The sequence below is a fragment of the Bufo bufo genome, chromosome 2 (genome assembly GCF_905171765.1).
Source record: "Bufo bufo chromosome 2, aBufBuf1.1, whole genome shotgun sequence".
Taxonomy (NCBI): Eukaryota; Metazoa; Chordata; class Amphibia; order Anura; family Bufonidae; genus Bufo; species Bufo bufo.
This window is the reverse complement of record NC_053390.1, coordinates 502,177,095-502,199,886: the sequence shown is the minus strand read 5'-3', so window position 1 is coordinate 502,199,886 and position 22,792 is coordinate 502,177,095. Positions and strand designations below refer to the sequence as shown.

The 22,792-nt window shown below is 41.8% G+C and overlaps 1 protein-coding gene across 6 annotated transcripts in view; it reads right to left on the bottom strand.

The window, feature by feature from the left end:
* Window positions 1-528: 528 nt before the first annotated feature.
* Window positions 529-22,792, bottom strand: part of PDE4C (phosphodiesterase 4C) — a 1,350,958-nt gene continuing 1,328,694 nt past the window's right edge. For 5 of the 6 annotated variants that reach the window (XM_040417808.1, XM_040417809.1, XM_040417811.1 and 2 more), the window contains 4 exons: window positions 18,300-18,454; window positions 17,513-17,635; window positions 15,226-15,408; window positions 529-2,971 (listed from right to left, as the gene is read on the bottom strand). In XM_040417808.1, the coding sequence (XP_040273742.1) occupies window positions 2,390-2,971; window positions 15,226-15,408; window positions 17,513-17,635; window positions 18,300-18,454 (1,043 nt within the window). In that variant the 3' untranslated portion in view covers window positions 529-2,389. Of the gene's footprint in view, window positions 2,972-14,910; window positions 15,117-15,149; window positions 15,409-17,512; window positions 17,636-18,299; window positions 18,455-22,792 lie in introns of those variants that run through there. The other variant, XM_040417812.1, reaches the window with a different exon arrangement.

The window sequence follows — 22,792 nt, the reverse complement described above, 5'->3', positions numbered from 1 at the left end:
AAGGCGACAGCGATATTACGCACAATAGAAGACAATTTACATATCTTAACACAGTATCAAACAGTAGATGAAAGGTCATTTTTGGCTAGCTGTTACTAGATTAAACCAATAGCTTTGACAGTACGTCCGTAAGAGCCATCAAGATGTGAACAGTTTGTTCTAGCTTATATGGGTGGTGATATCCAATGCACCATCTTCCTCCAAAACGGAATCATAGAAGTAAGGCTACTTTCACACTAGCGTTTTGGCTTTCCGTTTCCGAGATCCGTCATGGGCTCTCACAAGTGGTCCAAAACGGATCAGTTTTGCCCCAATTCATTCTGAATGGAAAAGGATCCGCTCAGAATGCATCAGTTTGCCTTCGATCAGCCTCCATTCTGCTCTGGAGGCGGACACAAACGCTGGCTGCAGCGTTTTGCTGTCTACTTGATGAAACTGAGCCAAATGGATCCACCCTGGAACACAATGTAAGTCAATAGAGTTCATGACGGATCCGTTTTGGCTATATAAGACATAATACAACCGGATCCGTTCATGAAGGATGCATGCGGTTGAATTATTGTAACGGAAGCATTTTTGCAAATCCATGACGGATCCGACGGAAAGTAGCCTAACTCTTGTAATTCAAATGGTTAATTCGCTAAAAAATATATGTGCCAAAGAAACGGGAACACAGGACAACATAAGGCCAAAGAGAGGTCTCAATCAGAAACAGTAGTCGTGTAGTAACCATTCAATCCATTTGTGGAGAACACAAACACATGGGGGAGATGAACTAAGCTGGATGTGCCAGATCATACATTGTCATACATGCCTTGTGTACTTATTGTACTCCACTACACAGTTTGGAAAACGGTTTAAAAAAAAGGGGTGTGGTTTAGAGGAGTCTTAAAGTGCGCCTAAATTTTGGTGCAAAATATTGATCTAATGACAACAAAGAGCTGGTGTAAGGAAAATTGTTTGATATGTCTATCAAGATGAGCCAAATCTATAAGCAGGAGCCACTTCACATCTTCTGCAGCCTGGTCTGGTTTTTAGCTGTCGAAAGTTCAGATCGTAATAATATATCTCCCCCCAATGCTGAAATCAGTGCCTACCTAAATCTAGGCTGCATCACCTCTGCGGACACATCAGCAACTGATGTGCTTTTAACCTGTAAATCCAATAGGCATTCATCCTGAAACCGCCAATTCTCTAAACTATACATGTGCGACATTTGGGTTAAGAAAGTATGAACACCAGTTATCAGAACACACATACAACATTTCTACTATACCCTGAGGTTTAGAATATCTGACGTTCCTATGCGCGCATAGACAACGCCTGTTCCCCCCACATTCCAATATCAAGAAGGTTTTCACCATTGCAAAAGTAAAGCCCAAAGACCTGCGTTATTCATAATCCGTAGAGGCATTAGGAAGGTTATAGCTTATACAGGCCAAGACTAATCCCAGTCTTACAGATGAACAGAAAACTGGCCTGACTGAATGACAATCTAAGGATTTAATGCTGGTTTCTACCTCTGTGATCCCACATACGCATAAAGTGCACTGCGTCTGTGATAACATGCATGCTTGTGTGTCTCCTAGTACACACACACACGCACATCAAGATTTCATAATACAGGTTCCCATTCAGAAACAAAATGTGGAAATAATCTCAATCTTGCTGCTACTTTCATTATGTGGTACCCACCCTACTGAGCTTGCTCAAGTTTTGGGGAAACGTTGAGGCAATCTGTAATGATAGCCGTATACGTATTGGGATGGCAGAGGATAAAGTTTTCAGTACCTATACCAATTACTCATTCTCGTTGTTCCAAGCAGCTCCATACACATTTTTCCATGGCTGAATTCTTTCTTCGAGCAAGGACAAAGTGGAAAACTATAACTTAAATACAAGATGCTCCATGCAAATAACCCACTTATATTGGCACTTATTTCTCACATGAAATAAAGTTAAAACATGACAGACCAAAGCAAAGAATTGCACACTGGCACATGAAGTTCACCAGCAGCTGGGGAGCCTCAGGTAGCAGGTGCCCATTTTAGGGGATGTAAACTCTTACATTTAATACTGCAAATATTTTAGCTATAGTTTCCCTTTAACTTACTTTCTACCAGAAAGAATACCAACCACGCGGCAGCTTAAGATTGGAAATTGTTGCCTCCTCGCCAAAATTAGAAATGAAATAAAACCATATGACATTTCACCATGCTCGTCCGTGCGGTTTTACTGATATTGGGGACAATTAGTTTTTTCTGATATCAGGTCTTTCTTTCTTTTTTTTTTAAATACTTTTTTTTTCATAAAATACATCCCTCCTCCAGAAAAATAAAATGCAAAGTGTGCGTGAATTAAAATAAAATAGTGATGTGACAATCTGGGGTTACGTTCCTAATGGAAGATATGTGATGTTTCCCTCTTGGTCCAAACAGACCTCCCCTTGGCCTGAGGTCTCCTGCTCTGCAGTATTAGTGGATGCAGCCCTCCGGGTGTCCTTTTGTGGTAGCGTCCTTTCAGCTGCTAATTTCAAGTTATCGAAGTTCAATACTTTTTTCTGCTTGGTTAGTGTGTTCTTGGATGGGAGTTCTAAGTGATCCAGCTGGTTGGACACACTCCTGCATGGGTCTACTGGAGAGGGCTGCTCAGCTTCATCGCTGACTTGTGCTGAATCATCGGTGACCTGGGTTTTTGAGTCACTGTTTTCCTCATCAACAGGACTCTCTTCTTGCTCAGTGTCGGACTCGCCTTCTTCCTCCAATGTCAGTTCAAACTGAAACTTATCTCCTGCAGTACTTCCCCTGTCAGGGTCTTGTTCTTCTGGTGGAGGGGATGGACTTTGGGCGATCATGCTTTGATACCACTCTCTATTGTCCTCTAATGTGTCCAGTATTTCCTGGGCATCTGGGTGAACCAAGTCAGCCCAAGTTTCCCACAGAGGATGCACAATGTAGTCAATAAAACCAACCTGCAAAGAAAGGATGATACAGATGTGAGTGCAAGCTATGTTCACAGTCTCACATGACATTAGCATTCGAATATATACATGTAGCCCACAGTTTAACATTCTGCAATAAAACAGATCAGGCTGACCCCGTTACAGAAAATGATCTATTGTTTAACATATTTTAAAGAATTTTTGTTTATCTTTCATTTTCAATTTCAATATTTAAGCAAAGACCATAAAATCCTGCAGTTTTCACACTGGCCAATAAGCCTTATAATGGGCTCCACTTCTTGGTCTGTACAGGTCATTACTGCAGTTACCGGCTTATCTATACAGAGGTGACATCATTATAGGCAGTATTAGAATGACAGATAAGACAGGATCCACCATTCACAATAGGCAATTGTCAGAGCTCATCTATTCTTTCCTTGTAAAATGAGCTCTGCACAGGTCACAGGTTTAATGGTCTGCGCATGCGCGGACGGAAAGAACGGATTAATTTTGCTGGAACACTTGGGGCCGGATCTGGCATTAATGCATTTGAATGGAAATTAATGCCGGATCCGGCATGTGTTCAGGATTTTTGGCTGGAGAGAAAACTGCAGCATGCTGCGGTATTTTCTCCGGCCAAAAAAACATAAGAGGGACTGAACTGATGCATCCTGATGCATACTAAACAGATTGCTCTCAATTCAGAATGCATTAGGATAAAACTGATCGGTTTTTTTCCCCGGTATTGAGCCCCTAGGACGAAACTCAAAACCGGAAAACAGAAACGCTAGTGTGAAAGTACCCTAACTATCTGGTGCAAGAACAATTTGGTGACACATTTCCTTTAAGACAGGGACCCAAATCCACACAGAGCTATTGCCATGGAAACCTGTAAGGTCATAGGCTTTCAACTGTCACGGTGGGCTGGGTGTTGGTTGGAGGATGTGATCTGTATCCTCATTACATTTCTCTATTAGCAATCACTTCTTCTCCTATTAAATGTGCCTTAACAGTCCAAGGCACTGAAACTAAGTAACAAAAAGCCTAACTGCACAAAAATAAGGCTCTGATTACTCAGAAGTCATGATGGATGTGACAAATCTTTCATAATCTGTTTTAATACCGGGCCAATTTGTTTGTGACAATTCGCTTTTGTGTTTTCATTTTTTCCTCCGTCTTCCAAGACCCATAACTTTTTTTTTACATTCATATAGCCTTAGGAAGGATTATTTTTTTTTGTGAGAAAAGTTGTATTATCAATATGACAATTTAAATCATAATATCTTATATTGTAAAACGGTGGCTAAATTTTTGTCAGGCGAAATAAAAAATAAAAACTTCTGGCTGCCATGGTTTTTCGGGTTGGTTTTGTTTTCATGGCATTAATGTGTTAAAAATGACATGATGAGCTTATTCTGCAGGTCCATACGATTTAGACAATACCAAATTTATATAATATTAAATTTTGTTTTGCTACTTGAAAAAAATAAAAACCTTTGAAAAAATAAAAATTTGCTTTACATCACCCATAGCTTTTTTACAAATGCCAACTACAGAGCTCTGTGAGTGCTTGTTTTTTTTTTTTGCATAGCAAGCTGTAGTTTTTATTGAAGTCAAACCGGCAATTTTTTCATTATGGCATTCACCTCTCACTATGACAGGTCTGGGAGCCTTCACAAAGCCCCAAGTTCTCTCAACAACCAATCAGAGCCCCGCTATTTTGTCACGGGGGCTCTAATCGCTGGACAGAGCCCTCAACCTCACCTTAACTTCTCAAATGGCGCAGTCACTATTGACCGATGTATCTGAGGAGTTAAATAAGCAGGATAGGAGTTATCTCAGATCCCAGTCATTGTGGCCGAGTTCTGGCTGTATTACACAGCCAGCACCCATTGCCTATCCATATACCTCTTGCATCCACACATACTATTATGTCAGGGGACTCCCTCTGTACCCCATTAGACACCCCGTGTTATGGCAACTGGAGCCCTAAAAATGGCCAGGTGAACTGTCGGTGTACAACTGATAGGTAAAATACATTAAAATACATTAGTATTAGGGCTCATTCAGACGGCCGTATGCTGTCCGCAAAAATACTGAATGCTATCCGTTTTTTTGCGGATCCGCAAAAAAACGGATCTGCAAAAAAACGGATAGCATTCAGTATTTTTGCGGACCCATAGACTTCAATGGGGCCATGTCCTGATTTTCACGGACAAGTATAGGACATGTTTCATTTTTTTTGCGGAACTGTGGAATAGAAAGGGGCCCCATAGAAGTGAATGGGTCAGCATCTAATCCGCAAAAAAACGGATCCGCATTTTTGCGGATAGCATACGGCCGTCTGAATGAGCCCTTATAATGTATTTTACCAGCCTAAAAAGAGTGTACCTTCAAGGTAAAAAAAAAGTCCAAATAAAATGTGCCCTTTTTCCCTTAAAAAGTCCTTTATTATTGGAAACAACTACACATAATTGGTATCACCACATCCATAACGACTCGATCTATAAAATGATCGATCACATTACTTATTGTGCAATCAGAACACTTGTGGAGCCTTTTATGGGTGTTTAAGTGTTTTGCCACCTCAAACCTCTGCAATCCTGAAATGATGCCTGAAAAATATCATTAAAAAAATGGAGGTCCCAAAATCCATAAGCTGCTCCTTCATTTCCGACCCCTCAAAGCCACTTCAAACCAGAATTGATCCCTAAGAAAACATTTGCTGCTAAACTTAAGCCTTTTAACATCACAAAAAATAAAAGTATGTTTGAAAAATGATACCAACATAAAGTGGACATATGGTTAATATAAAGGATTTACTATTTTGTGAGCTATGACTACCTGTCTAAAAGAGGTCGTCTTCCCCCAGGAATTGGTATTTATAATGTAAATAAAGTTAAAGGGAACCTGTCACCCCGATTTTGGACCATTATCTACAGTAAAACAAGAGTAATACTGCAGGTGAGGAGTCCATATCACCGTTTTTTATGTTACTACTGCCCCTCGTTCCCTCGTTCGTCAGCTCTCAGAGGTGTGTTGCAATACATTGTAAGGACTGCTGTACATGGTCCCCCGAGTCCTCTCCATTATGTTAGAACGGCAAAGGCAGTCCGGACTGTATATTCAGTGCAGCTTTGAGTGCCGATAATAGGACAACAGGGGGCTGTAGTAAAATAAGAAATAGTGCTCTGGACTTGTTATCTGCAGTACTAGTCGTGTATTACTGTAGATAATAGTCCAAAATCAGGGTGACAGGTTTCCATTAATACAAGACACTAATGTATTGTGATTGGCCATATTGCCTCCTTTGCTGGCTGGATTCATTTTTCCATCACATTATACACTGCTCATATCCCGGGGTTACGACCACCCTGCAATCCAGCAATGGTGGTCGTGCTTGTACTCTAAGAAAAAGCACTTATGCATACTCCTGCGGGTCCAGCCACCAGAGAGGCTGGCATTTTTTCCTATAGTGTGTAAGCACAGCAACCGTTCCTGGATTGCAGGGTGGTCATAACCCCTGTATACGAGCAGTGTATAATGTGATGGAAAATTAATAAGGCCAGCAAAGTAGACAATATGGGCAATCACAGTACATTAGTAAGTGCCTTGTATTACATTTGTCTTCTTAATAAATGCAATTTGCTGAAGTTAGACAACCCCTTTAAAAGCAGAGACATTCAAATTTTGAAAATTGAAATTTTGTAATATTTTTGTTACATGTCGGATATTTCTTCTCAGTGAAAAAAATTATAGTGACTAAAATTTACCACTAATATAAAGTATGTCAGTCCTAGCCTGCTGTTGGAAAAACCAAAATCCCCTGCTCCTCACCATCCCTTTCCAGGTCCTTGAGTCCCTCATGCAGTCTTGTGGTCCCCATCTTGTAAACCTCCAGATCGACAGGGTCACAAGTACAGCCACAGGCAATGACTGGCCTCAGTGTTCACGTGTCATCAAGCGGCATATCACTGCTTTCTGGAGGTTTACAGGACGGGGAATGGAAAACTGCAGAACAAAGTCAGAGGCCTAGGGAGCTAAAACTGAGTAGTGGGGAGCAGAGGAGTATGCTTTTCTCAGCAGGTAAAGCAAGCTGGGCTTAAAATGTAAAAAGAAGTGCACAAAGCTGAAAAACCCCTTTAAGGGGTGTGGGGACTTGCTCTGGTAGACAGGATTAGCGGATGCAGTATAGAGGCAACAAGTTCTTTGGATCAAACAGTTCAGTGTTTTATTCACACTTTAGGCAAGTGACAAAACAAGCAGTCATATTCAAATAAAGTCACCTTGCGGTGTTGGTGGTAATTCACACCATGCAGCAATTCTGCCTCAAAGAGTCCTTGCTGATAGCAGCACTAACCTGTTTTTATGTCAAACAGGTAGCAAACCTTTATCCAGACGCAGAGACCTGGCTTCTGAGCCCAGCTGCCTATTTAAGGACAGCTAGGCGTTGCCAAACCCCAGACCGGCATTTAAAATCCAGTCCGGTATTGACCTCATCTGGCTGTAAATCAGCCCAGCAGCACATGCTGAAAGGAAAATATCGGTTTTCCCAGACCAAACCTCACTGTGTCACAAGGGTTAGGCTAGGTCTACACAATGACATTTTGTCGCACCAATGTCGCGCTGCAGTTTTTATAATGATAGTCTATGATGTCGCACTGCGACATGCTGCGACTGCAACGCGACAGTCGCAGAAAAATCCATTTTGAATGGATTTTTTGCGACTGTCGCAGTGCGACACCATAGACTATCATAAAAATTGCAGCGCGACATTGGTGCGACAAATGTCGTCGTGTCGACCTAGCCTAAAGAAAAACAAGACCTAGAAGCGAATTATATAATGCAGAAGATAATCTTGTATAATGTTGTATTACAGCCAGACACAGGGCTGTAAAGAGGAAGAGCAAGGACATATTTGATCTCTTCTGACACAGGTGAATCTCAAGAAATTACAATATCATCAAAGTTCATTTATTTCAGTCATTCAATGACTAAACTCATATTCTATAGATTCATTACATGAGTGATTTATTTCAAGCATTTCTTTCTTTTAACGTCGATTATGGTTTACAACTAATGAAAACTCAAAAGTCAATATCTCAGAAAATTAGATTGTAATATAAGACCAATAATTTATTTTTTTTATAATACAGAAATGTTGGCCTACTGAAAAGTATGTCCAGTATATGCACTCAATACTTGGTCGGGGCTCCTTTTGCATGAATTATTTCATCAATGCAGCGAGGCATGGAGGCGATCAGCCTGTGGCACTGCTGAGGTGTTATGGAAGCCCAGGTTGCTTTGATAGTGACCTTCAGCTTGTCTGCATTGTTGGGTCTAGTGTCTCATCTTCCTCTTGACAATACCCCATAGATTCTCTTTGCTGGCTAAGTATGCACAGTGATACCGTGGTTACTAAACCAGGTACTGGTACTTTTGGCGTTGTGGGCAGGTGCTAAGTACTGCTGGAAAGTCAGTACTGGTTTAGTAACCACCCTAGTCATTAGGGTCCATTCACATGTCTGTGGATCCGCAAATTGCGGATCCACAATACACCCAGCCGGCACCCCCCCATAGAACTGCCTATTCTTGAATAGGACATGTTCTATTTTTTTTTGCGGAGCCACAGCCCGGAAGTTCAGGGCCGCGCTCCGGAAACATAGTGTGCTCTCCACATCTCTTCCAGCCCTATAGAGAATGAATGGGTCCGCACCCGTTCCAGATATTGCGGAACAGATGCGGACATGTGAATGGACCCTAAAGCTTGTCATCAGAGGGAAGCATGAAGTGCTCCAAAATCTTCTGGTAGATTGCTGTGCTGACTTTGGACTTGATAGAACACAGTGGACAAACACCAGCAGGTGAGATGGCTCCTTAAACCATCACCAACTAGAAACCTCACACTGGACCTCAAGCAACTTGGATTGTGCGCCTCTCCACTCTTCCTCCAGAATCCGGGACCTTGATTTCCAAATGAAATGCAAAATTTACTTTCATTGTCCAGGCCCTTTTCTCCTGAGTAAGTGCCTGAGTCGTTATGCATAGAGATGAGCGAATTTCTCAAAAATTTAATTTGGACGGTTCACCGAATTTCCCAACAAGATTTGATTTGATCCGAATTTATTCGTGACGAATCGCATTAAAAAACAGCTATTTCCTGGCTGCAGAGAGCCTGTATAGTGGTGTGGAACACCGTGCATTGCAGAAACATGCCTAGGGAGTCTGTTGTGCTAGTGAAACAGTACTGTGAGTCAGTATGATACACAGATGACAGGCGTCACTCTTAAAATCACTGCACACTTCACTTATTTGGTCAGTTACGGGGCCAAAACTGACCAAATAACTCAAGTGTGAACTCAGCCTTACAGGTCAATGTTAGCGTCAAGAAGAAGCACACTCCTTTTACACCATCGTCAGCTGATTCCACTAAGATTTCTACAGAACCTGTTCTATTACACGCTGAAACAAGTAGTGGTTCCATGACCGAGTGGTGAGGTGGCATCAGCATGAGGAGTCAGCACAGTGGCCCAGTCAGAGTGGTGAGGGTGGGAATCGCATGATTAGTCAACACAGTCGCCCACTCGCAGAGTGGTGAAGGTGGAAATCGCATGAAGAATAGCATGAGTCGGCAACACAGTGTCCCAGTCACAGAGTGGTGAGGGTGGGAATCGCATGATTAGTCAACACAGTCGCCCACTCGCAGAGTGGTGAGGGTGGAAATTGCATGAAGAATAGCATGAGTCGGCAACACAGTGTCCCAGTCACAGAGTGGTGAGGGTGGGAATCGCATGATCAGTCAACACAGTCGCCCACTCAGAGTGGTGAGGGTGGGAATCCCATGAAGAATAGCATGAGTCGTCAACACAGTGGCCCAGTCACAGAGTGGGCCATGCTGATCATGCACCGGCGGCTTGATTCCCAAACCGCCGAGTATGGAATTTTACCCCCACCCCTCCATGCTGACTGACTGCTACCGCTGCCTCTGTGAACCTGTGCACTGCTACTTCTTTCCTGACAGATAGGCTTCTGCGTAGCAGGCAGTCTACCCTGAGCATGTTTGGCTATAGATATCACACTGATGCCACCCTGCTGACTCAACCGCTGCCTCACGCGCAAGCTGCCACCCTTTTCTCCTGATGATGATGATGAAGCCTCCTCTTCACCCGGCTCCCACATGAGATTGGCTACATCATCCACTACTGTTTGCACGTCACTGATGTCACCCTCACCAGTCTCAGGGCCACGTGTCTGACCACTCGCAACACCAGCTCCCACGTGACCATCATCGTCGCTACTTGCCCACCTACCGGAGGAAGCAGCAGATCTCTTCTACTCGCCTGTCTGTCGGACATACTGTACTGTAACATTGCAAGGGCAAAATAGCAATAGTATCAGGCTGCAATTCCGCACCAACTCCACAACTACTGATTGACGCATCGAATTAAGTGTAAAAGAATTTGAACACCCTAAAATGTGTAGTATCAAACCAGGTTTTGGTCAAAAACACAGAATAGGTACAGACGTTTCCATTACACCTTATCTCTGAGTAGGCTTCACTACTGGTTTTTGCTCACAAAAAATGATAGTAATAACTGATCAAATAACTGAAGTGTGAACTCGCCCTAAAATGTGTAGCATCAGGCCGCTATTTCACACGAACTCCGCAACTACTGAATGAGGCACCGAATTAAGTGTAAAAGAATTTGACACCGTAAGAGTGTAGAGAAGTGTTCTGCCTCAGCAAACAGCAGCCTCTGCGGCTAGCCCTTTTTGGATTATTGGCCTTTTATGGTGTGATCACCTGTAGTATCTTTTTTTTTTCTTAAGCAATTTAACCCAGAATCAAGGAGGAATGGATGTAATTATATATCAACTAAATACACCCCAAAACTGGTTGTATCAGACTGCAATTTTACCCCAAAGCAAGAATAAATGGACGTACTTTTATATATGAAATAAACACACCCCAAAACTGGTTGTATCAAGCTGAAAATTCACCCCAAAAGCAAGGATGAATGAAAGTTTATTTAAAATAAATAAACCCCAAAACGGTTTGTATCAGGCTGCACTTTCAGTACAGAAGCAAGGATTTATGGTAGTAGATATCAACTAAATACACCCCTAAGGCCTCATGCACACGGCCGTGTTCCGCGGCCGAGAGCGGTCCGTGGTAACCCGGCCGGGATTCCTGCTGACAGCAGGAGCGCACGGTGTCATTGGTTGCTATGACGCCGTGCGCTTCATGCCGCCGCTGCACTATAGTAATACACTTGTATGATCTATACAAGTGTATTAGGCTACTTTCACACTAGCGTTTTTCTTTTCCGGCGCTGAGTTCCGTCCTAGGGGCTCAAATCCGGAAAAGAACTGATCAGTTTTATCCCCATGCATTCTGAATGGAGAGTCAGTCCTTCAGGATGCCTCAGGATGTCTTCAGTTCAGTCTTTTTGACTGATCAGGCTTTTCAGAAAAACGTAGCATGCAGTATTTTTACCTCCGGCCAAAAAGCCTGAACACTTTGACTGAACGCCGGATCAGGCCTTTTTCCCATTGACTTGTATTAACGCCGGATCTGGCACTGTGTGTTCAGTCAAAACGGATCCGGCTTTTGCATGTTAAACCCGAAAAATGTGAAGAAAAAGTTAAAGTCCATAAATGGCGGATCCGTTTTTTCCAATGCATTTTTTCATTGTGATCAAAATCCTGATCAGGATTCAATTGTAATCCGTTTTCACACGTTTTTCCGGATCCGGCGGGCAGTTCCGGTGTTGGAATTGAACGCCGGATTAAAACAACGCTAGTGTGAAAGTAGCCTTACTGTACAGCAGCGGCTGCATGAAGCGCTCGGCGTCATAGCAACCAATGATGCCGTGCGCTCCTGCTGTCAGCAGGAATCCCGGCCGGGTTACCACAGACCGCTCTCGGCCGCGGAACACAGCCGTGTGCATGAGGCCTAAAACTGGTTGTATCAGACAGCACTTTCAACCCAATAACAGATGCTAGGATTACTGCAATTAGTGTTTAAAACAACCTAAAATCAGAAGTAATAGATCACTTTTAGTAACCCCAACTAATGCAGCAAGGTGTAATAGAATAGCTCCTATTACCCAGGCTTTACACTCTCCTATTGGTCCCTGCTCTCTCCCTACAGTGTGGATAATGCCTCCCTATCCTTTCCCTACCCTATTAATAAGCTTTCCCTGAACAGCTCAATGTTTTTTGTTAATAAAGTCTTTCCTAAACACTGCTCCTAGTGCCTGTAACGTCTCTCCCTGCACTAAGAACCAGATTTTTGTCCCTATAGAGCCCTCAGGAGATTGTAACAAAAATCAAACCGAGGTCACCTGACCAAAAACTCCTTTTAGGGGTCCTATCTACATGTTAAAACTTTAACCATTATTATTTACTTTTAAAACAAAAATACTAACCAATACTACAAGGTAATTTAAAAATATCAGGTTGCAGTTTCTGGCTAAGTCATTTAATTTAGGTCTTTTTTGGGCCGCTGTCGCTCGCTCTACATTCTATTTAAGAGGTGGTTAACCTCATCGATACTCTGTGGCCATGTATCACCGCAGGTTAGCAGGTGTGTTTATCAATGGTGAATTGTTTGGTGTCCCTATAGGTCCTAAGTATAGGAGTTTCTATTGTAAATAGATGAGATGTATTCCTATATCCCTATGTGACAGACATCCATCATTCATTCACACATCTCACATGCTGGGAGATCAGGCAGTTTGCCTCTGAACATTGGCACAATATGTATTGAGCTGGATAATGATTGCGACCCTACTGGTTGTGGATCTTGCCCTATACTGCAACCTGTCTCAAAATTGTAGATTGTCACTACCCCACTCGACATGTTACACTGAGATGCGGCTTCGTCAGGGGAGTTGGAGTAATAACTGGCTATTACGCCAACACCCCTGACGAAACCGCATCGCGGCGAAACATGTCGGGTGGGGTAGTGATAAGCTACAATTTTTAGACAGGTTGCAGTATAGGGCAAGATCCACAACCAGTAGGGTCGCAATCATTATCCAGCTCAATACATATTGTGCCAATGTTCAGAGGCAAACTGCCTAATCTCCCAGCACCTCTTAAATAGAATGTAGAGCGACAGCGGCCCAAAAAAGACCTAAATTAACTGACTTAGCCAGAAACTGCAACCTGATATTTCTAAATTACCTTGTAGTATTGGTTTCTCTTAGTATTTTTGTTTTAAAAGTAAATAATAAAGGTTAAAGTTTTAAGGAGGCTTTTTATAGGACTGTGACATCACAGGGACTGGCTATCTGCTGATTGGCTGTCTGCATGGCATTGTGGGTGCTCCCTTGTTCCTGGGCTTCTTACTTACACTTTGTAACATGTGTAGCAGACATTTTAGAAAAAAATGTGATTCGTTACCACGAAGCGCAAGGAAATTCGACGAATCAAATTTTTCCTGAAATTTGGATCGACTTCTACTTCGTCAACTTCAATTAGCTCATCTCTAATTATGCATCTTTTTCTACCATACTTTTTCCTTTCACTCAACTTTTCATTAATATGCTTTGTGGTGATGTGTACAGTATAAATCCTGGAAGGGGTGTATATCTCACCCTGGTTCCTCAACTGGGTGAGATAAATAAAACCCAGGAAGATGGCGCTGGCTTCAGAAAACATAGTTGCTGAAGCTATTTGTTTGTTAAGTACAAGGGCTGGATTTTTATTTGGACTGGGAAGGTAGGTTTGGTAGTGGGACCTTTCCAGTCCACCCCTATTCCAGGGCATGTCTTTCCACTAACCTGAGGTCATCGCAGGTGATGCCTGCTGTAATCAAGGAGGCATAAAACCAACCTTCTGTGTGTCAGTCTGAGGGAGAGAGAGGACTCGTGAACAGAGGCTCTGAGTGGTCTTGGCTGCCTGAGACCATGTGCTTAGAGGTAAATCAGGAAAAACTACTACGTATTAGAGCCCAGACGGGCAGGTGTTTGTTTTGATGCTTTGTTTGTGTGGGTGCTGAAGTGCCAAAATAAAGCACCAGTTTGAACATTAAATCCAGTTGTCTGTGATTGCGACCTCTGAGAGAGAGAGAGCGATCCCTTACAGCTTGGATACAGCACTCTGTGAAGATCCAGATTCTTTAGCAATGAAATTTGTGGGTTTTCCCTCCCTGTGGGGGGTGTCAGTGACTGTTTTCTGGACAACTGTCAAGTCATCAGTCTTCCCCATGATTGTGTAGCCTACCGAGCCAGACTGAGGGACCATTTAGAGGTTTAGGAAACCTTTGCAGGTGTTTTGAGTCGATTAGCTGGTGACACTATGAGTCAACAGTATTGAATTTTTTCATAATATTCTAATTTTCTGAGATAATGACTTCTGGGTTTTCATAATTATCAACATTTAAAAGAAAAACATCTGAAATAGATCACTCTGTTTGTAATGAATCTATATAATATGAGTTTCACTTTATAAATTGAATTGCTGAAATAAAAATACAATTTTCAAAGAAATTCTAGGGCTACTTTCACATCTGTATTTTCAATTACAGTTTTGAGATCTGGCAGAGGATCTCAAAACTGGAATTAACCAGTTCAGTTTTGTCCCTATTCATTGTCAATGAGGACAAACTAATCAGGATGCACAAGTATGCATCCGTTCTGTTTTGTTGCGCTTTGGTGCCAAGCTGTGGTTTTGTGTCCAGTTTGTGAAACGGAACAAACTGGGTCTGGCAAAAAAAAAAAAATCATTCTAAGTGAATGGTGCCGGATCCAGCACCCATTGACTTACAATGATTTTCCTACCGGATCCGGTTTGTTCAGTATTCATTTAATACAACTGTATCTGTCCGAAAAGGATGCATCTGGATTTATTAAATGGCTCACATTTGTTTAATTCGGTTTCTGATATCCTCTGCCGGATCTTAAAACTGGAATTAACAACACAGATGTGAAAGTAGCCTAATTTATTGAGATGCACCGGTATATTTATACATCCCTCAATCTTAACTGCAATATGAGACAAAAGACAATCAAAGAAAAGGAGGGAATGAAAGGATGGTCTTCCTGTTCAGCTGCAGGGTGAGAGGCAGCTGGACTTCTGTAAAAGCCTGGAGAACCCCTTTAATATTTGTATGCGTTTTCTCAGTTTAGTGTTCCTTTTAATTAGGAAACTATTTTACACGCAGATTTTAAGGGTCCTTTTTTATATTTTATTTTTTCATTTAGCACCCAAATATTGTAATTTGAATATTTACTGTCCTATCTAAAACCAATGAACTTGACAAAGCTGAGGAGTACCTGTGACTTTTCAACAGAAGCATTGTGTTTGTCACACATGGGACTGATCTCCATTCCCTTTTCACGCTCCCGATCTCCCTGATGGAAGAATTCTACAATGATCCGATCTGTCCATTGGCGATACAGCTCCAGTGGTTTGGTGGGATTGCTCAGGTCTGCACAGTGAACCATGTTTTGAAGGACCTAGAGAAGAGAACAATGGACATAAATACAAGAGGCAATGTTTTGGGCTTTAACATGCACTGAGGAACCCAGACTTGTTCTATTCAAGCTCATTTAATATTCACCTTAATATGAAGTAAAGTGAGTTTGAAAAAATATGTATTTATATTTGCTGATATCAAAGAAGTGTCCATAACTGTGGTTCACTATAAATAATCAATTTCTTTCATTTTACAAAGTTGAAAGGAGGTTTACAACTTGGATCTTAGTTTGCTGCTAACATAAGGGTGCCAAGACCCAATAAAGGTTAAGGCTGTATTACACCAACGGATTATCTCACCAATTTCTGTCCAATCAGACCAATAGTTGGTGTGTATAACAAAAGGTCTGTGTGTGTAATTGGCCATCTGACCAATGATTGGTCAGAAAATCTGTTGGTGTAATACGGCCCTTAATTCACACCTATACAGCATGACTGATATCTACATGATGGTACTGTTTTTAATGGGAATAATTTGCACAAGTAAAAAATGAACATTTTTTTTTATAACGGACAGCACTTTTCATGCATTAATTCTCTCTCTTCTGAGCAATGTGGCCATTGATATCAATTAACGGGGACTTCTGGGCTTGCTATGATTTTTAACAGATGTGCTCTTGTAGTTGCCTACCCCACGTATATCTTCCTATGCTTTCTTTTTCAGTTTGGAGTCTCCTGACTCATTTTTTTTCTTGTAAATAAATCACTGTTTATATCCTGTTTATATCACTTAGGCCTCTTTCACACGGGCGTTGCGGAAAAATGTGCGGGTGCGTTGCGGGAACACCCGCGATTTTTCCGCGCGAGTGCAAAACATTGTAATGCGTTTTGCACTCGCGTGAGAAAAATCGCGCGTGTTTGGTACCCAAACCCGAACTTCTTCACAGAAGTTCGGGCTTGGGATCGGTGTTCTGTAAATAGTATTATTTTCCCTTATAACATGGTTATAAGGGAAAATAATAGCATTCTGAATACAGAATGCTAAGTAAAACAGGGCTGGAGGGGGTTAAAAAAAATAAAAATCATTTAACTCACCTTAATCCACTTGCTCGCGATGCCGGGCATCTCCGTCTGACTCTTTTACTGTATAGGACCTGTGGAGAGCATTAACTATAGTTTAAGGACCTGGGATGACGTCACTCTGGTCATCACATGGTACGTCACATGATCTTTTACCATGGTGAATCACCATGGTAAAAGATCATGTGACGTACCATGTGATGACCGGAGGGACGTCATCCCAGGTCCTTAAACTATAGTTAATGCTCTCCACAGGTCCTATACAGTAAAAGAGTCAGACGGAGATGCCCGGCATCGCGAGCAAGTGGATTAAGGTGAGTTAAATGATTTTTTATTTTTTTTAACCCCCTCCAGCCCTGTTTTACTTAGCATTCTGTATTCAGAATGCTATTATTTTCCCTTATAACCATGTTATAAGGGAAAATAATAAGGTTCGGGTCTCCATCCCGATCGTCTCCTAGCAACCGTGCGTGAAAATCGCACCGCATCCGCACTTGCTTGCGGATGCTTGCGATTTTCACGCAACCCCATTCATTTCTATGGGGCCTGCGTTACGTGAAAAACGCACAAAGAGGAGCATGCTGCGATTTTCACGCAACGCAAAAGTGATGCGTGAAAATCACCGCTCGTGTGCACAGCCCCATAGAAATGAATGGGTCAGTATTCAGTGCGGGTGCAATGCGTTCACCTCCCGCATCGCATCCGCGCGGAATACTCGCTCGTGTGAAAGGGGCCTTACTGTTGCTGTATCCAACCAAACCCATGATGTATTTCTTCTTTCTCTGCCACGGCTCCTAACATCACCCAGCTAGTTACATAGACACTCTCCAATCACACCCCCATGAACATAACATCACAGGAAATAAGAAAACGCTGCATGGACATGGTCATGTGACTAAAGCCCAGAATGGAAGACCGGAGCCATAAAGGTAGAAATACATTACAAAATGACAGCTACCTTTATAAATTATTATTTTAAAGGATGCTGCTGCAAATCCCTTTAACAAAAGGATGGTTATGATATGGAAATACTGCATGAATCATAACTGACATGATTTGTTATACCTGTATTCGGTCAGAATAATTATCAAGCAGCAAAACTCCCAGACTGGTCACTTTCTTTGTTTCTACCATTGTTTTCAGGTCAGCCAGAAGATTCATGTGTTTGGACATATCTGTTGCCAGTACCTAATGAAACATAGTAAGGTTTTAGTATTGGGAGAATGTCATTGAAAAGAAAATGTACTTCAAATATAAAACCTTAGTTTTTTCACCAAATAGTAAATTAAGGCTATTTTCACATCTGCGCTTTGGTTTCCGGTAATGAGATCCGGCAGAGGATCTCAAAACCGGAGCAAAACGGTTCCGTTTGATTTAACACATCAGGATGCGGTTCTGTTAAATTGAAATGGAACAAACCAGATCCGGCATTAAAAACAATGTAAGTCAATGGGCGACTTTTATTTTAATTTTTTTTAGGATCCCAAAAAAAAACGGAGGATCCGGCACCTTTTACTTACATTGTTTTTAGTGACAGATCTGGTTTGTTCTGGTGTCCGGTCACAAAACAGAATGCTGATGGAAAGGAAAGCATACTGATGCATCCTGAACTGAGCATACCCTATTCACAATACACTGGCCCTAAACGGAAATGGTTTTTGCCCGGTTTTGAGAACCTCTGCCGGATCCTAAAACTGGAATGCCAAAAGCTGATGTGAAAGTAGCCTAATAGTTTCCTTTATCTGAATAATTATACATGAAGAGAATGGCTTAGTTACCAGACCTCAAGGCACAAAAATAATAAATGAATCCTCTCTAGAACTCTGCAGATGCTCTCAGGTCACACACGTACCATGTCAATGACCATCTTTCTTAAACTTTGGCGCTGTTTTTTGGATAAATTCTGAAAAATGTCACAGTTCTCTTCTTGAAGGAGCTTAAATCCAACTGCAAGGTGATGGTTTTCTAAGACAGAAGCATCATTGTACATCAACGCCAGCTCAGAGTCTAAAAAAAAAGCGAGAAATAGTAAAATTAATGACTAATGATACAAAGTAAAATATGGAGCTAGTTTTCTGAAATATCAATATTAAATTATGTATGTTTAAAGAGGTTTTCCAGGAATCATTCTGGCTTTCGTTATGCCCCGTAGAGTGTATGACCTAATGAAAAATTCATACTCCCCTGCTCCCCGACTCCTATTCAGCCCTCTTCTGGTCCCCAGCTTATTTACTGCCGGCCTGATTACACCAAATAGTCATATCTGCCACTGCAGCCAATTACTGGCTACAGCGGTGACATGTCTCCAAGCAGTACTTGGCCCTGCACTGACTTGCCTCTTGGGAACACATCACTGATGTGGTCAATCAATGATGCAGCGACACAGGTCACCATGTCCATAAGCTGTCTGGAAGTAAATATGCTGGGGACTGGAAGGTGGCTGAAAGGGAGTCATGGTGCAGGACCGGAGCAGCAGGTGATGGGAGTGAGGTCACTGGCCTAGGGTAAGAAGCAAGAAGGCTGCAGCGCTCACAGGAGCACCAGGCCTAATCTGATTGATGAGTTTCCCAGGTGTCGGACACCCGCTGATCAGATCCTGTTGACGTATTCACAGGATGTCATCAGTTACAAATAGTTGGATAACCACTTTAAGTAAATACTTTTATTCCCCATGAAATATTTCTAGAGCATCTATTCTTATGACTCTCGCTTGGGATGTTCCTCTGCTCTTCTGCATAGAAATGTATTAATAAATTGACAACTTGGTGTTTTACCATCCATCTGCGCAGTCTGATACTATCAACACTGACTGGACACACCTCCAACCAGTAACGTTTCAATGTATTCATACATTTCTAGGAAGAATAACTGAGGAATGGCAAAAGATGCACCAGAATGATTATATTATGGGGAATGAAATTATTTACTAAAACTGACATGTCAGGAGAGGTGACAGGTCCTCTTTATTAACCCCTTAGGGACCGGGCTCATTTTCATCTTAAAGACCAGGCCATTTTTTGCAAATCTGACCAGTGTCACTTTATGTGTGAATAACTTTAAAACGCTTTGACTTATCCAGGCCATTCTGAGACAGTTTTTTCGTCACATATTGTACTTCATGACACTGGTAAAATGGAGTAAAAAAAAAACGATTTTTATTTATTTAAAAAAAATACCAAATTTGCCAAAAATTTAGAAAAATTAGCAAATTTCCAAGTTTCAATTTCTCTATATCAATAATACATAGTAATACCTACAAAAATAGTTATTACTTTACATTGCCCATATGTCTACTTCATGTTTGGATCATTTTGGGAATGACATTTTATTTTTTGGGGGACGTTACAAGGCTTAGAAGTTTAGAAGCAAATCTTGAAATTTTTCAGAAATTTGCAAAAACCCACTTTTCAAGGACCAGTTCAGGTCTGAAGTCACTTTTTGAGGCTTACGTAATAGAAACCACCCAAAAATGACCCCATTCTAGAAACTACACCCCTCAAGGTATTCAAAACTGATTTTACAAACTTTGTTAACCCTTTAGGTGTTCCACAAGAATTAATGGAATATAGAGATACAATTTCAAAATTTCACTTTTTTGGTAGATTTTCCATTTTAATAATTTTTTTCCAGTTACAAAGCAAGGGTTAACAGCCAAACCAAACTCCATATTTATGGCTCTGATTCTGTAGTTTCCAGAAACTCCATATGTGGTCGAAAAACGCTGTACGGGCACACGGCAGGGCACAAAAGGAAAGGAATGCGATACGGTTTTTGGAAGGCAGATTTTGCTGGACTGGTTTTTTGACACCATGTCCCATTTGAAGCCCCCCTGATACACCCCTAGAGTAGAAACTCCCAAAAAGTGACCCCATTTTAGAAACTACAGGATAAGGTGGCAGTTTTGTTGGTACTAGTTTAGGGTACATATGATTTTTAATTGCTCTATTACACTTTTTGTGAGGCAAGGTAACAAGAAATAGCTGTTTTGGCACCGTTTTTATTTTTTATTTACAACATTTATCTGACAGGTTAGATCATGTGGTATTTTTATAGACCAGGTTGTTACGGACGCGGCGATACCGAATATGTATACTTTTTTTATGTAAGTTTTACACAATGATTTTATTTTTTAAACAAAATAAAATCATGTTTTAGTGTTTCCATAGTCTGAGAGCCATAGTTTTTGGGTGATTATCTTGGGTAGGGTATGATTTTTGCGGGATGAGATCACGGTTTGATTGGCACTATTTTGGGGTGCATATAACTTTTTGATCGCTTGCTATTACACTTTTTGTGATGTAAGGTGACAAAAAATGGCTTTTTTTACACCATTTTTATTTTTTTACGGTATTCACCTGAGGGGTTAGGTCATGTGATTTTTATAGAGCAAGTTATTACGGACGCGGCGATACCTAATATGTATACTTTTTTATTTATGTAAGTTTTACACAATAATATCATTTTTGAAACAAAAAAAAAAAAAATCATGTCTAAGGCTGGTTTCACACGGGCGTTGCGGATTGGGGCCGGATGCGTTCAGAGTGCGTTCAGTGAAACTCGCACTATTTTGCAAGCAAGTTCAGTCAGTTTTGTCTGCGGTTGCGTTTAGTTGTTCAGTTTTTTCCGCGCGGGTGCAATGCGTTTTGATGCGTTTTTCACGCGCGTGATAAAAAACTAAAGGTTTACAAACAACATCTCTTAGCAACCATCAGTAAAAAACGCATCGCACCCGCACTTGCTTGCGGATGCAATGCGTTTTTCACGCAGCCCCATTCACTTCTATGGGGCCAGGGCTGCGTGAAAAACGCAGAATATAGAACATGCTGCGATTTTCACGCAACGCAGAACTGATGCGTGAAAAACAACGCTAATGTACACAGACCCATTGAAATGAATGGGTCAGGATTCAGTGCGGGTGCTATGCGTTCACGTCACGCATTGCACCCGCGCGGAAAACTCGCTCGTGTGAAAGGGACCTAAGTGTCTGAGAGCCATATTCTGAGAGCCATAGTTTTTTTCAGTTTTTGGGCGATTATCTTAGGTAGGGTCTCATTTTTTCAGGGCGTCGGAGTCGGAGGCAATTTTGGGTACCTGGAGTCGGGAAAAAAAAGAACCGACTCCGACTCCTACTAGATTTAAATAAAAAAACAAGTTTAAATGTCCCAATTCACAAAAAGTTATAATTAATTACCGTATTTTTCGCCCTATAAGACGCACCTGCCCATAAGACTCAACTAGGTTTTTGAGGAGTAAAGTAAGAAAATAAATATTTTGAACCAAAAGCTGTGCTTTTGGTGGGTTTTGAACTAATGGTGGTCTGTGGGTGGCACTGTTATGGGGGCATCTGTGGGTGGCACTGTTATGGGGGATCATTGTGGGGGCATCTGTGGATGACACATATATATTTAGCATCTTATCTTATGTGTCATCCATAGATCCCCCCATAACAGTGTCCCTGTGTAGTGAATGGGGGCCGGCATCTGTTTCTGAAATGGCAGCGGGGCCCGGTGCCTGCTTCATTCATAAAGTGGGCGGAGCAGGCGCGTGACGTAGTGAGCTACGCTACGAGCGCCCACCCGGCCTCCTGACTGCCAAGAAGTTAGTATGCCCCTTCCCCTGCCCTTTCCTGGATCCTCCCACTGCCCTATCTTCAGCAGAAGATCAGCACACAAAGGAGAAGGCAGCGGCTTCCTAGCCAGTAGTTCTGTGGTAATGACATGTATGTTAGAGCCTACAATAACCCAAAAACCGAACCTCACTCCCCAACTTACTGCAACTTGTACAAAAAAAGAGCAAGTTTTTAACAAGGTAAAAAAATCTAATTTTATTAATTATAAATCACATTAACATTACAGGTGAGACTCAAAAGGGACAGAACATGGAGACTGGGCCACAAAAGGGCTCTGCAATGTGGAGAATCACAATGGGGGATAATGTGACCATATACAGCAGGTAACAGACAATTAACAGAAGCTGTGAATATTGGTACCTCCTGACGAAGCCTACGTGGCGAAACACGTGTTGAGGTCGAAGCAGTGGGGGAACCGTGTCACCATTTTTCAGCAGCAACATGGGTAGGTAGGTAGGTAACATGGTATCTGGATTAGGGTGGGACTAGTGATTTACAGTTATTGTTATATGCCATCTTTATGAGTAGTATTGCACCGTCCAATTACACCCTACAGCATCCATTGCTGGGACGCTGTGAATAAGAGCTAGGTAGTTGTTCAACACTAGGGGACAGCAATGCACCCGCAACTACTCCAATATTCACAGCTTCTGTTAATTGTCTGTTACCTGCTGTATATGGTCACATTATCCCCCATTGTGATTCTCCACATTGCA